Source organism: Coffea arabica, chromosome 2e, assembly GCF_036785885.1.
Source record: "Coffea arabica cultivar ET-39 chromosome 2e, Coffea Arabica ET-39 HiFi, whole genome shotgun sequence".
Classification (NCBI taxonomy): Eukaryota; Viridiplantae; Streptophyta; class Magnoliopsida; order Gentianales; family Rubiaceae; genus Coffea; species Coffea arabica.
This window is the reverse complement of record NC_092313.1, coordinates 18,026,941-18,041,598: the sequence shown is the minus strand read 5'-3', so window position 1 is coordinate 18,041,598 and position 14,658 is coordinate 18,026,941. Positions and strand designations below refer to the sequence as shown.

Below are 14,658 nucleotides of genomic sequence, written 5' to 3'. Positions count from 1 at the left end.
TACTTTGGTTTGCTTCGGATCCAAGGTTGCCTGCAGTCCATTATTATTATCAATTTATCACCATCACTAGGGGGTTAATTAATTGCACTTTTACGCTCTTAAGGTTTCGTCGAGTTGAATGTTGTTACTTTCTCTTTGAGAGAGTAACCATTATATATTTATATTTGATTCGTCTGACCTCGGTTCAATTGTCAAATTAGCTGCAAATGAATGAAGATTAAATGACAAAATCATCTAATGCATGCGGTTCAAAATGCATGCATGCTTGTAAAATGTCCGGTTAATTTGCCGATTGCAATTTTGATGGTGCACTTTTTTTTTTCCCCCAGAATATTATCTGAACGCATGTTTTCAGCCACCTTTTTTTGCTTCAACTGTAGCGTACGATATCTCAAAAAAGTATTACAAGTTATTTCTCTTTGAAAACTTTTTAAAAAGATGCAATCCAAACATCTATTTTACAAATTAATTTGCAAACAAAAAAAATCAACTCTTTCTTAAATCAAGAGCATTTTTTCATACTTAAATCAAGAGCATTTTTTCATACTTAAATCAATGTGACTCTACATGAGAATTGTTCTAAATTCATACGGGTGCGTGGTACATCCGTCTGATCTCATGGTGGTTCAATTTTCTTCAGGTTCTTTTGGTTCAGTTGGGCTACTCCCTAGAGTAGGTTCTCTTCGTAGGAGTAGGTTACGTTGCACTATATGTATCATTACGCAAAAAAAAAAATAAAAAAAAATCAAGAGTATTTTCGGCGTTATATGTCTTTTTTCACTTGCAACCATATATTTTGTTGCGGTTAAAGTCGTCTACTCATCTGTCCAATAATTCGACTAATTTAAGGAAAGCCTGTATTGCTAAATGATAGCATCCAAAGTTACTATACTAATTACAGGCCAGGGACAATATGCAAGGTACACCTCCACTCATTTGAACAAAAAACTGGAAGCCCCACAAAGGAAAAGAGAAAAGAAATGTAGCAGGGGATAAAGGAAATGAGTGCCCGCTGTTTTACTTTTACCTACTCAGGCACGACATGTGCAGATCTCCTCATGCTCCTGGTTGGGGTGAATTGTTTGATCTGCAAAATCAGGTTTTCTATGCGATAAATGCTAATATTCAGTGGCTCTATGCGTTGTTGATTTGTCTTCCTTCCCAACCTTCCCCTGTCCCCTTCTTTCTTCAGGAGGGATGGACTAAATAACCGAATGAGTATGTTGTTGATTTGATATTAATCTATTTCGAAAATTTCTGGCGACAGCTGTAGGTCTATCAAGGAGGGACCATTTGTTGCAATGTGATGGCAATATGGCTCCTTTCTTGAGGATGTACTAACCCCTAAATGGCAAAAATAAAGCTATTCTCAAGAATAAAATTAGCTAAGAATCAGAGATGCTTTTTTATGCATATTAATGGCTTACTCTATGACATTGCAGAATTCTCTTGGATTATGGGACGTTCAAGATGAAGTGCCCTTGCCAAGTTCTTCTAACTCAAAGCATATGCCATGTAGTGCTTCAAGGAAGTTTAATTCTTGTCATTCCTCACCAATATGCTATGAGAAATATTACCGAGAGTATATGATAGCTTCCTTGCAGAATCTGAAAAATCTTGATAACTTGCCAATTGAAAAGATTGACCGGGAGAGAGCCAAAGCAGTCTTTTCAGAACACTTCGAGTACCAGCCATATAAAAGACAGAATAAAGAGAGTGTTGTGCGTATTCTGTATAAGCGCGAAATAAGAGCAACCCATACACAAGCTGGGTCTTCAAGAGAAAAGCTATCTTATTCATCATGTAACTCACCGTCCTACTATTCTAGATCATTATCTGCTGCCAAAATGGGTTCTTCTGCATGGCCTGCCTTGCACCCACTATCTTGGTTGGGTAACCCATTAAGAGATGAAAGAAGAAGTTTCCGTCCAAGGCAGTTTGAGTATCATCCCTCTGATTCAAGCCTTATGGTTTTTGGGACCTTGGATGGTGAGGTAGTTGTTGTCAACCATGAGAGTGGGAATATTGTTAGTTACATCCCATCACTTGGAATAATGAACAGTGTCCTGGGATTATGTTGGCTTAAAAAGTATCCATCAAAGGTATGTGATTTGTTATTTTGGCCTAGCAACTAATATGGTAGTGTAAAAAGTATCTTTATGAAAACTATAATTTTCAGATGCATTTGAATCTAGATAGAATCAACAATCCCTTTGCATTTGCTAGAGTTATTTGCTAATTTTGCTAAGATGATATGTTTCGTAAGCCAATCTTTTTGTGAATGGTCTCCTATTTTCATCAGAAGTGATATTTGCAGTTGTTTTATGTATCAAGCCCTTCATGTACTTCTTGGATGCTATATGTCAGTATTTTCCGATTAGTTAATGACATTTTTTGTTTTGCATAGTTCAATCATTAACAACTGAGAAGCAGGTCTCCCCCATACTCAACTGAAAGGTTCTAAATCAGCATGTCATAAGGACCACTAAGACAGCCAAAACGTGGTTTAGAAATGAAAATTCAATAAAATCAGGAAGAGAAAATGAAGGTGGTTTTCACATGTTAGCATCTTGATCAGCTATGACTTCCCAAATAATGTCAGCATGTGAATTCATGGAGCTACCAATGAATTGCTATTCTCTGTTAATTTAAAAACTACTTTTAGCCTCAACCCCTGCATTTCGCGAATTGAAAAAATCACGGGAAACCATTTGCAGTTTTGAAATTTCATATATTATCATGTATAATGATAGCACTGAATAGAGAATTTCATGACTCCGTAGATCTCTGCATCTTCAGTATTGTGCAAACTTTCTGAGACTGTTTATGGAGCATTGGTAGTACCATCACTTAGATAAATGGAAGAACATAGGGAAGAATAAAATGCACCTATTATTATACTTTTTGTATGTGATTATCTTTTACAAGGAAGACCCTATTCATCAAAAGAATTGGCTTTCTAGCCTCGTTGTTCCTTCAATAATATGTCCGTCCTGATTTGTTTTCTCTCCTTTCCTCTGTTTTGTTTGCCCAATTTCAGCTCATCGCTGGTTCTGATAATGGTTCGCTTAGATTGTATGAGATCAATCATATGTCTCAAGCAAGTGTCGGTTCTGGTTCTGTTGCCTTTGATGACTTTGATCAGTTAACATCTGTTCATGTCAATTCGGCCGATGAACTGCTTCTTGCAAGTGGATACTCAAAGCATGTTGCTTTGTATGATATTAGCACTGGAAGACGCTTGCAGATGTTAACTGATTTGCACAGAGAGCATATTAATGTGGTTAAGTTTTCGAATCACTCACCCTCTATCTTTGCCACGTCATCATTTGATCAAGATGTTAAGATGTGGGATCTAAGACAGAAACCAAACCAGCCTTGCTATTCTACTTCAAGTTCTCGTGGAAATGTTATGGTCTGCTTTTCTCCTGATGACCAGTATCTTCTTGTTTCAGCTGTTGACAACGAGGTAATAATTTGCATAGTGAACTATAAGTACTCTACTGTGAGCACCACATTGTTTGGGGTGTGCATGTTAGAATTTGAAATTTGGGATCTTTGCTCTCAGATGCAAAATATTTCTTACTAGCAGTTTGACTAGCTTCTGGAGAAATTCTGAAATATAGCCCAATTAAATGGGTTCATGAATGTAAGGATTAGACAAGACAAAGAAATGATTTCAATTTATTGACTCTGGATTCTGTAAAAATATTGTATTTAGGTGAGAATAAAGGACTCTTTTGCAGGTCAAACAATTATTGGCTGTTGATGGAAGGCTTCATCTAGATTTTAGAATATCTTCAACAGGAAGCTCTCAGAACTACACTCGTTCTTATTATATGAATGGAAGGGATTATGTTATTAGTGGAAGTTGTGATGAAAGCGTTGTCCGAATTTGTTGTGCTCAAACAGGGAGGCGGCTTAGGGATATTTCATTGGAGGTAAATCAATGTTTTTGTTATAGGGATTCATGAGTATACATTCACTGGCACAATAAGTAAAATGTGTATGCTTGCATATGCTTAGATGATTCAATTAGGGGAACAATATCTTTCTGGGAGTATTTTGAATGATGGATAACTCAAAGCTGTTAATGTTTGTATCTATTGTTGGTAGGTTGGACTGTGTTGACTATTATGCTCTCCTTTTGTAATTATTGTCACATTTGTGTTTTATTAGCAGATGTTTTAAGCTAATAAATATTCTTGTATGGAAATGAATGATTCATTCATTGCACAATTCTGTTTTGAACTAAGATAAGTTTTGGTTTACACTAGAAAGCTTTAAATTTTATGGATATATTTTTGACAAAGAATTTTTTGTTCACGGAACATGCAATCTTCACATTGAAAGCACTCCTAGGTGGCAATGCTGTGAACGGAAACACAAAACCTATAACAAAAACATATGACATTACCTTTTAACATAATGCTGACAGGCAAAGTAATAAGATACGTTACCTTGTAAGATGAGACGTGATGCTTTCATCAGAAAAGAAGAGAAGATGCTGAAAGTTTTTAAAATTATAAAGGGTAGAGCACACATTATCTCAGAATTTGATATGCATTGAAGCAAATGTATTCTAACATATGACATTGCAAATACTTAGTTTGATGCACATAAAAGTTCCACTGGACATAGTGGCTGTGGTGTTAGAATGATATATTTGTGGCTAAATCGCAAAGGTGAGGTTTAACTTTTCAACAGTGGCACTTTGCTTCCCCTTTCTCTCCACTAAAAGGAGAAAATAAAAGAGATAAACCAAAAAGGGTTTGAAAAAACATTACCTACTGGCTTATGTGAAGGCATGATGATGACAAGGAGAGTGTGGCACACTTGTCTGAGATGTATGAAAATTGAAAGAATGCTTCTAGATGGGTCTAATGGTTCTTTGGAATATGTTATGTCTTAAGATATGTTATCTTGTCTGGAATTCAACTTTACAAGATTTGTACTATTTGTTGAATTGTGCAGGGTAAAGGTTCAGGGGCCTCAATGTTTGTGCAGTCTTTAAGGGGTGATCCTTTTAGAGTGAGTTTTACATTGTCTGGATACTCCTCTAAATTACTCACTAGTTCCAATTATGAAACTTTACGACTTTTGTTTGTTTGTACATTCTCCTGTTAGAGGATTGATCGCAATCATTGTTTCATCTGTATGAGAATATTTCCAGTGCTTTTAAACAAAATGTAAAAGCATTTTCAACTTGATCGGTGTATCCTCTGTTCAGAACAAAGTAGATTGGCCAGAACCTTGAGAAACTGTGGATCATGACTCTATTTGTCCAATGAATTGATAAGCCTTAAAGTCCTCTGGTGCCTATATTCTTTGTATTCAGATCTGTAGCTTTTATCTTTATCATTCTTCATTTCTTTTTTCTCCCTCTTGTTTTAATTTTCATTTAAAGGAGTTATTGATTATTGTTTGTTGATAGGGGTAAGATTTGATTAAGTAAACAATTGAGAAGGTAATTGGTTAGCTGTGATGATGATACCGATGTAGATAGGAATTAATATGTTTGAATTCTGAAGGAGTTTCACTTTGATTTGTGGTAGAATGAGTTTGTGAAGCTACAATTACCATGACGGTTGTGGTCTCAGGATCACAAGTTTCCTTGTTATTGATAATTCTCTTGTTGCTTCCCAGGATTTCAACATGAGCATTTTGGCTGCTTACGTTCGTCCAAGCTCAAATTCGGAGATCGTTAAGGTCAATTTTGGGATTCAATCTTCCCTGAACGTTTCAAGTTTCACATTCAATTCCGAGGGATATGCCTGACAGTTTCAACTAATCTTGCAGGTCAATTTGCTGGCATCCAATGACTACTTTGAGAAAGTACACTTGTATAGTCGGTTTTCTCATCCATTGCATGGTTTGGGAGGTTGATGTCTATCAACTTTTTGTATGCTTGTAAAAAGCACAAAGAACATTGTAGGGTGATCTCGATTATGATGCCCCATTCTTAGAAACTTGGTGCAGTATTTATGTGTACAACTTCTTGTGCATACCGTGACGTGTGTTTGTGGGCGTATGTTTTGAGACAGAGATGATGTTTCATTTCTCTGCTGCATGCATCACTTGAATATCAATTGAGTGGACGAGAATGATAGATGGGAACTACAAAGCTACAGCAGCTAGTATTATGTATCCAATTCCTGAGTGACTGATGCTGGTGTACTTAATTGGATGTGCTTAATGATGGGTGTACTGCGTTGGGTTGCGCTTGGTGCTGTCAAAAAGAGACTCTTGTCAACCAGACGCTTCTGTGTATAATGATACTATCGCTGCCAACACAAGTTGGTTTAGTTAGCAAGGCCAGACCCTTTCCACAAAATATGATGTATTCGAATCTCATTGTCGATATGAGAACTGTATTAGTAGATGATCTGTAAGTATCGTTATAAGCAATTTATGATTCCGGAGGCCTGCCCTGATTCATGATGGCGATCGGAGTCGAATTCATTCAAATCTTTTTATCATAAAAAAGGTTAATTACACTTTACTCCCCTAAATTTTGGGGTAAGCAACACTTTACTCCTCTAAACTCAAAATATATACACTTTATCCCCTATTGACATCAAATTTTAGAATTCCATACAAAAAGTTAGTGAATTGACATTAATGCCCATATATATTATTTGTGTGGACAACTTTGTCCATTAGGCGGGAATATTGGCGCATAAATAATAAAACCTCATGTAATGTTAAAAAAAGAAAATAAAAAAGACTAAATAATCTTAAATGTCATTGGCAACAAGTTAAAAACTTCTAAAACTCTTCCAAAATTGCTACTTCTTCTATCTAGTGCAAATCATGATTCCTTTAGTAAATTACAATTGATGGCCTTTAATCAATGAAGCATCAAGGAGATTGAAGATGGTTGTATATCTTATCTCTCGAAGTATTTCCCTTCTTATTGAGCATTTTGATGAAATATGAGATGAGCATGAGACTTTATGCATCTTTTGCTATCTAGTTGCTTTTCTAGTTTGTGTATTTTGTTTGGATTCCTGGATGTTTATCAAATTGTATATTGACTGAATAATGCGCTTCTTTAGTTTAGCATGTGCAAGAGTTCAAGTTGCTCTTTTATTTGTAGAAAATATTGAACAACAATTAACAGAGTGATTGTTGGGATACTATTACAAATTGTGCTCCATTAGTTGTGGTTAGTTTTGGAATGAAAATTGATGACGCCATTCATAACCTTCGAGATATTAACATTGGGGGGTAAAGTGTATATTTCCTAAGTACAAGGGGGTGAAGTATTACTCACCCCCAAGTTTAGGCGGGTACAGTGTAATTAACCCAAAAAAATGGAAAAAAAAAGAAAAGAAAAGAAAAGAAAAGAAGGTACTATGGCTCATTGCCTTGCGTTCGTATGGGTGTCTAATGCTAACTTTTGCTAGTGTCCTTCCTGGTTCATTAATGACCAACCGCTTCATAAAAATTTGTTTTGATCATGGACCACAGGCCACCAGTGACCACCAAATCTTTTATTTTCGTCTTATTAGATCCGCTACTAACTGGGGAAAACTTACGTTCATCGAATGCTGCAAGTGAGCAAGGCAACGTTTTTGGTCTTTTTAAGTCGAATGACGAGAATTTAGAATTTGATCCTCTTGTACCAGGCCGCCATGTTAAAAAGGTTATAAGTAATAGAGTCTTCAAAAAAAAAAAAAGGGAAGTTATAATTAACATGGTCAGCAGTAACAACCGGTTGCCAACCACATGGGTGCGATGGGCAACGCTGAAGCTCGACCGAAAATGCTGAAATGCCCTGGCTCTACGGAAAATAAGTTTGGATAGAGTATTATTTGAAATAATTACTATAGTACTTTTTGTGATGTGATGTATATGAGATAAAAAGGTGATTGGGAATATAAAAAGGTGAGTTGAGAAATGTGTTTATGATGCAAGCGAAATAATATTTGGAATAATTTCACGATCCAAACACTCTCATTAGCACTCCTTAAAAACCTTCAAAACACTTCTTAAACTTCATGTAATGCAAACAAAAGAAAGGAGTGTCTTGAGATTTTTTGAGAAGTGCTAATATCATTTCTCGACTTTACTAGTTTTGTCATCCCACAATGGCCTCTAGAGCCTTTCATCACCACTTTAGTGCTATTTTGTACTCAGTTTCATTCTATTGTTAATATCATATTTTCACTTTTTAGATGTTCCAAAATAAGAGTTACTTTTTTAAAAATCAATACAATAGTTTACAAGTCTTCCCACATTGCCATTTGAAAAGGTAGTTTTTTTTTTTTCAATTCTACGAATGCATTTCTCATACTTTCAAATTTTGAACTTGAGAATAACATTGTAAAATTACTTGAATCCAACTTATCCAAACACAATGATTACATATTTGGTTAAAAAGTTGAGTTCCCAAAAAAAGATTGAAATGATGGGACTGAGGGAGTATTACTTAAACATCAACCTTTAATTTGATTGACCTTCCTAAGTTAAACATTGGATACTCATTGATGGCTACCATCATCTCAAGAAACATTGGATCTAACTAGCAACGGTCCACCCTCGTTTCTCCCCCTCCCCCAGAAAAAACCCCGGAGGCACGTATGGACGATTTCAATGCCAATACCAAATACAACTACAACCTCATCAACATATCGCAATTTACTCGTTGCTGCCAATTTATTGTAGCAGCAAGAAGGAACTCACAGTCTCGTCAGTTTCAAAGCAGAAACTGCTTGTACAAACTACACCTGTCCCCCTGTCCAGAGTGACCTACCCCGTAAAACCTTTGCCATCCTTTGCATGCAACTATCAGATTAAATTAACAATGCCTTGTTGCATCAGATGATACTGACTCTCAAATAAACTCTTACCAGTTAGCGACTTGCCACATCTGTACTTAATCACAAACCTTCAACAACACCTCACATCCCACCAAAAGCCTCCTATATATGTCCTTACTGGTTGCTCTTTTAGTACTTCACAGATCACATTCAATACTGTCAAGCTTGATTCATCACCTTCAACACTCAAACTAAGCAGCAGAAAAAGGAAAATGAAGAGGCTCTTTGTGGCATTCCTGCTAATCTTTGCTCTTCTCCTTAGCAATTCCTTCATTGAACCAACAATGGGGGTCTCAGGTAAGAGCTAGCTAACACGTCTTGACCTTCTCTTTCATTTTTATGTTTGCTTACTTTCGAACTTTACCATAATTATAGAATACTAGTATAGCGTAGAATCTCGCTTAAAAAAAGGAAAAAAAAAAAAGAATGTCTAACACCATTTCGTCCATAATAATGCAGTGTATTGCACCCGCGAATGCAAGGCTAGGTGCGCTAAGGCTGGTGTGCGGGACCGATGCTTGAGGTACTGCAAAATATGCTGTGGAAAATGCAAGTGTGTTCCTTCAGGAACACATGGAAACAAGCACCAGTGCCCTTGCTATAGGGACATGAAGAACTCCAAGGGGAAGGCCAAGTGTCCTTGACCTATAGATTCAGGAACAAAATAAAGGTGCATGGTTCAGGTTCAAGGTGTAATTTTCACAGTATATGTCCAACACATCGTTCTTGCTCATGTTACCAGTGATCGAGATAGATGTATTTCTAAATAAGAGATCCATTACGTGGGTCCTCTTCCTCTTACGTTACTCTAGTATTTGAATTTGGCTTAAATTTGATTCCACGAAGATTGGCTTCTTTCTTTCGAGACAATGATAGTAGTAGTACATACTTTCTTGTGTTTCTTATGTCACAGTCATGGTTCGCATCGCGGGTTGCTTCCATTTCAGTTATGACTCCACCGATACATACCGGCATCAGCGGCCGATATGGAGAACCATGATCACAGTACTGATCATAATTCTTTTTCTTCAGTCTAAAATTTTACTGAAGTTCTACTGCCCCCTCTTTAGTTCTAATGACAAGAATTTTACAACTTCACTACCGGTAATTTTCTACTTGTGATGGTACTGGCTGGCTGCTACGGTTTTTGGGTTACCCGTAACCGATGCTTTAAAGAAACTAAAAGAAGGAGCGTAAATTAAAGTACCATAAACACGCACACGTAAGGCATACAAATCCTCCTTTTTCCTACGCAACTTTGCATTAAATAGTATGTACTCAGTATTCGTTTCTTTAGGAAATAGGTCACCAAAGAAATCCAATAAATTAGTGTTCGATATATATAAAGTAAATGACAGAAGGGCAATATTTCTTTCAATGGGTGAAATGGATGCGCCTCAAATATTAGGTAGTCCACTCTTTTGTTTACCTGATAGAAATTAGTTTCCTTCTTCTTTCCCTTATATCAATATTGCAGAGTGTTGTTTTGGTAATTAGTGATTTGCAAAGTAAGTTTCGATAATTTTGATACAAATAATTAGAGTATCAAATTGAGGTGCAAATTTAGAATGGAAGAATGTACATTTAGTCGTTCTATTTAATAAATTACTATGCACGTTTGTTTCACTCAAAAAAAAAAGAAAAGAAACACGTAGATATAGCACATCTCTTTAACGGCTTTCCTCAGCCATTGCCAACATCTCCACTGTCCACTGACAAGTTAGATCCAACCCAACTCTAAACCCAAGAATGCATAGAATCAATTACTACTACTTCATGTAAGTTGACTTTTGGCAAAAAGAATTTTCCTGCACGGATGGATTAAACGGACCAGGCTGCATGAATAGCCTTCCCCAAGGCCAAGTACTGTGGTGGGCTCATACAGTTTTCAATTGTCAAACTTAACAGCCCAAAGTTTATTAGTATTGCCCAAACAAACAGGGCTTAAAACAGTGAACCTGTTCATATAATAGCCCATTTGTTGAATTGTCCATGAGTATAAACTGGGCTGCGCCTGCCCGATAAATATCGCGCAACCTTCCCACAAAATTACAGGACACATTTCATCTTCAAATTCATTCCACTTTAGCATCTCTTCACGAGAACTCATTTCTGCCTTTCTTACATTTCCATCAATTCACCATGGAGAATCCACAGGTTAAAGAGGTAAACAATTTTCGATCAGATTCTACATTTTTCGATCTGAATTCCTGGCAAAAATTCATCCACTTTGAAATTGTTCCTCATGTTCTCCCCCCCCCCCCCCCCAATGTTTTCAAGTAGATACTGGAGAAGCAAGTGCTGACGGTGGCGAAGGCAGTTGAGGACAAGCTGGACGACGAGATCGCTGCCTTCGAGCGGCTAGACACCGACGATCTGGAGGTGTTGCGAGAGCGGCGGTTGCAACAGATGAAGAAAATGGCAGAAAAGCGGAGCCATTGGATCGGTCTTGGCCACGGCGACTATTATGAGATCCCCAATGAGAAGGAATTTTTCTCAATCGTCAAGGCCAGCGAACGCGTCGTCTGCCACTTCTATCGCGACAATTGGCCTTGCAAGGTTGCACTTTTAACCTTTTGTCTGACCAAAAATAAATAAACAAATAAATTATTTATGTCTGTCTATATGCATTTTAATAACACCGGTACAGTCTGTTTGCATTAGTGTTTTTCCATAGACTTTTTTTTTTTGGGTTAATAGAATGTGCATGACTTCATGTACTGTCCTTTGGAAGCTGCTGATTTTGTAAATTCTCACCAGTGATTAGTACTAAAATTTTCAGAATTTAATTCAATGCTTCTATGAAAGTTAACATCGCACATCTAATGGTTGATATATTTTGGAGAAAGACTGTTTACCTAAAATCAAGAGTTGTGAACTTTAAATGGCAATGTATGTTTCACAACGAGGATAATGCATTACATCAAGTATGCTGCATCCCTGTAAAATTAGGACATTTGATGAACTGCAAAATTGCATCCTTAGAAAGTCAAAATTGCACATCTAATGGTTGGTATATTTTGTTGAAGAAAGAACTGTTTTTGGAAATCCAAGAGGGATTTTCTACATTGTGCTGTCAAACTTTTGATATGCCCATTGCTTTTATATCGTACAGATTTTTTATGCATTAGTTTAGGAGGAAAAACGAGAATTAGAAGCTTAAATTGTACTGTTTCTTCAAATGTAATTGGTTTCGAAATATACACTTAGAGTTCAGAATTTACGAAACCTTCTTAGAAGATCAAAATGGACCTCATGTGATAGGTTTAGTATTTTTCACTATATGGAATCCTTAAAATGATTAGTAAAATGTTTATATCCTAGAGTGTAGGAATGAGAAATACAAGCTCAGAAAGGAGACAACACAAGTCAGAATGCTCAATACCTGCAATTTACTGTATTTATGTAATCTTATGCTTGCATGATATGCACTAAAGAATTCTAAAAGCAATAAAGATTCTGAATCCAGACACCTGTTAACATAGGGAAATATTAAGTCCATGCATATTGTACAAATATGAAGCTCTGCTCTCAAATTTATGTGATGAATTTATTTCTGATCACTAAAGAAGTTACATCATAAGATCTTTGTTTCTTTGAATTTTAAAAAATGTTAAAGCACAAGTCAATACTCATTTTCTATATGGGAGTTGGAATTGAGTACCTCTTTGGATTCTTATCAGACTTCTTTCTGTCACCTTACATATTTTACTGGAGTAGTAATCTTTACTTTACAACTAAGACCTGCACTTTTCTCTTTTCCTCTTCACTCTTTGCCCTGTGTCACTTTCTTTGAGTTTAAGGGAGGGAAGTTGAAGGCTGTAGCCTTGCGTTGCAGCTTTGGCTTGGTGACGAGTCAGGAGTGGAAATTCAATTATTCTGGAGTATTCTAGGATATCTCTAAATCTGCCTACTAAGTTTCAGCTGAACTTATTGACATGTCTATTGATTTGGTAATGTTGCACTCTATGTTTTAGGAGTATCAACAGAAGTCTGTATTATTTTGATTCTACTGTAATTAGCTGGAGGAGAAGTGATTTGTACAGCATTAATTGCAGGTCATGGACAAGCATTTGAGCATATTGGCAAAGGAGCATATAGAGACACGTTTTGTGAAGATTCATGCTGAGAAAAGCCCATACTTGGCTGAGAAACTGAGGATTGTTGTTCTTCCTACCCTTGCCTTAATAAAAAATGCCAAAGTGGATGATTATGTGGTATGTTCCACACACAAACCTTAAATATTGCTGTCATGTTTCAACTCTGAACTCAGGATTGTTGTTATTCCTACCCTTGCCTTAATAAAAAATGCCAAAGTGGATGATCATGTGGTATATTACACGGAGAAACTTGAAATGTTGCTGCTGTGTTTTAACTCTGATACAAGATTTGCCACATGCATTCAGGTTGGGTTTGATGAGCTTGGTGGGACGGATGGGTTTAGCACCGAGGAACTGGAGGAGAGGCTTGCAAAAGCTCAAGTAATTAAATTTGAGGGTGAATCTTCTTTAAATTCATCAAGATCCAGAGGTCAAACCAAGAGGAGTGTTCGACAAAGCTCAAATGCTGACTCTTCAGATTCAGAGTAAATGAAGAGCTCAAATGCAGGCTTACCGGATTCGGAGTAATTGAAGAGACAGCTGCATTTCCTTCAATCATGTTGTGATTGATTGGCCCGAGTTATATTGCAAATCATGTGGTAGAAATTTCTTGCTGCGTGGTGGTGGTACCACAATTTAGTCGCATTGTTTATCACAAGGTGAATACAGAGCGAAAAGCTTTATTGTTTTCTTAGTATGGAAGTAATATTACTATCTCGTCAAAGGCTTTTGTTTGTATATCTATGCTAAGCATTTGATGTCCATGACTTTACATGCAAATATTAACGCTAGCTTGGGGTTGGTTCCAATTAGCTTTGTTTAACGCATAACATGTTCCTTCTAGCAGCACACAGTGAGTGCCATAAAAAAATAATGATGAAAATTAATGATGCTAATAGGTGCTAACTGTGCTAAGGTTAGGGATTTGAATAAAACTTGCGTTGTGAGCTTTCACAAATATTATTGGTAATGAAAATTTCTGAACGGTTTTGCATATTTTGGTTATAAAAAGAATGGTAGCATCTCTTGTTCTCCTCCTTAACGTGAAAAATATATATATTTTGGTTATAAAAAAGAGCGGTAGTATCTCTTATTCTCCTCCTCAACAAGTTTCACGGGACGATAATAAATATTGGAGAGGAAACGAGAATGTGTTGGGCCATACACAAAATAAGGCTGAGCTCAGCTACGTTTCGATAGCAAATTTTTTACTTGCATCATACATATATTTTTCAATTTATCTTTTTATTTCACATACATCATATCACAAAAAGTGTTACATAATTATTCTAAATAATTATTTGAAATAATGCTCTAGACAATAAAATGTCGGACAGGAGGCGAGAATGTGTCGGTGCATACACAAAGGAGGAGTGATATTAAAAGGGAGAAATGAAGATGGATTTTACAATCCAAAAAGTTACGTTTACACGTATCTCATAAATTACTACTACATAATTAACACTGCTTACTGGGATAAAAAATAGCATTGACCACCGTCACACAAACAAAAGACATTAAACAACACAATGTGTACTTATTGGGATAGGATATTGCTACACATAAACATAAGAACGCTCATGGTATATATATTATCATAGTTGGATATATGACACACATGTAAAATTTGAATTTTAAATTCAAATTCGGATTATGTGTCATGTATCTAATGGTGAAAGTGTATACACTTTCAGTGTATAAAAGATTAATACTGAACATAAACACACAACTAC

General features: G+C 36.4%; 2 protein-coding genes across 2 annotated transcripts; both read left to right on the top strand.

Moving 5' to 3' along the window:
• Positions 1 to 1,042: 1,042 nt before the first annotated feature.
• On the top strand, positions 1,043 to 6,152 carry LOC113731494 (protein DWD HYPERSENSITIVE TO UV-B 1-like). Its single transcript, XM_072077430.1, has 7 exons — positions 1,043 to 1,099; positions 1,443 to 2,102; positions 3,041 to 3,469; positions 3,747 to 3,941; positions 4,975 to 5,031; positions 5,647 to 5,709; positions 5,800 to 6,152. The coding sequence occupies exons 1-7, from the start codon at positions 1,043 to 1,045 to the stop codon at positions 5,884 to 5,886; spliced, it is 1,548 nt and encodes a 515-aa protein (XP_071933531.1). The 3' UTR covers positions 5,887 to 6,152.
• A 4,715-nt stretch (positions 6,153 to 10,867) lies between these two features.
• Positions 10,868 to 13,748, top strand: LOC113731493 (thioredoxin domain-containing protein 9 homolog). The gene is made up of 4 exons (XM_027256792.2): positions 10,868 to 10,991; positions 11,109 to 11,384; positions 12,884 to 13,042; positions 13,232 to 13,748. The coding sequence occupies exons 1-4, from the start codon at positions 10,968 to 10,970 to the stop codon at positions 13,412 to 13,414; spliced, it is 642 nt and encodes a 213-aa protein (XP_027112593.1). The 5' UTR covers positions 10,868 to 10,967; the 3' UTR covers positions 13,415 to 13,748.
• The last annotated feature ends 910 nt before the right edge of the window (positions 13,749 to 14,658 follow it).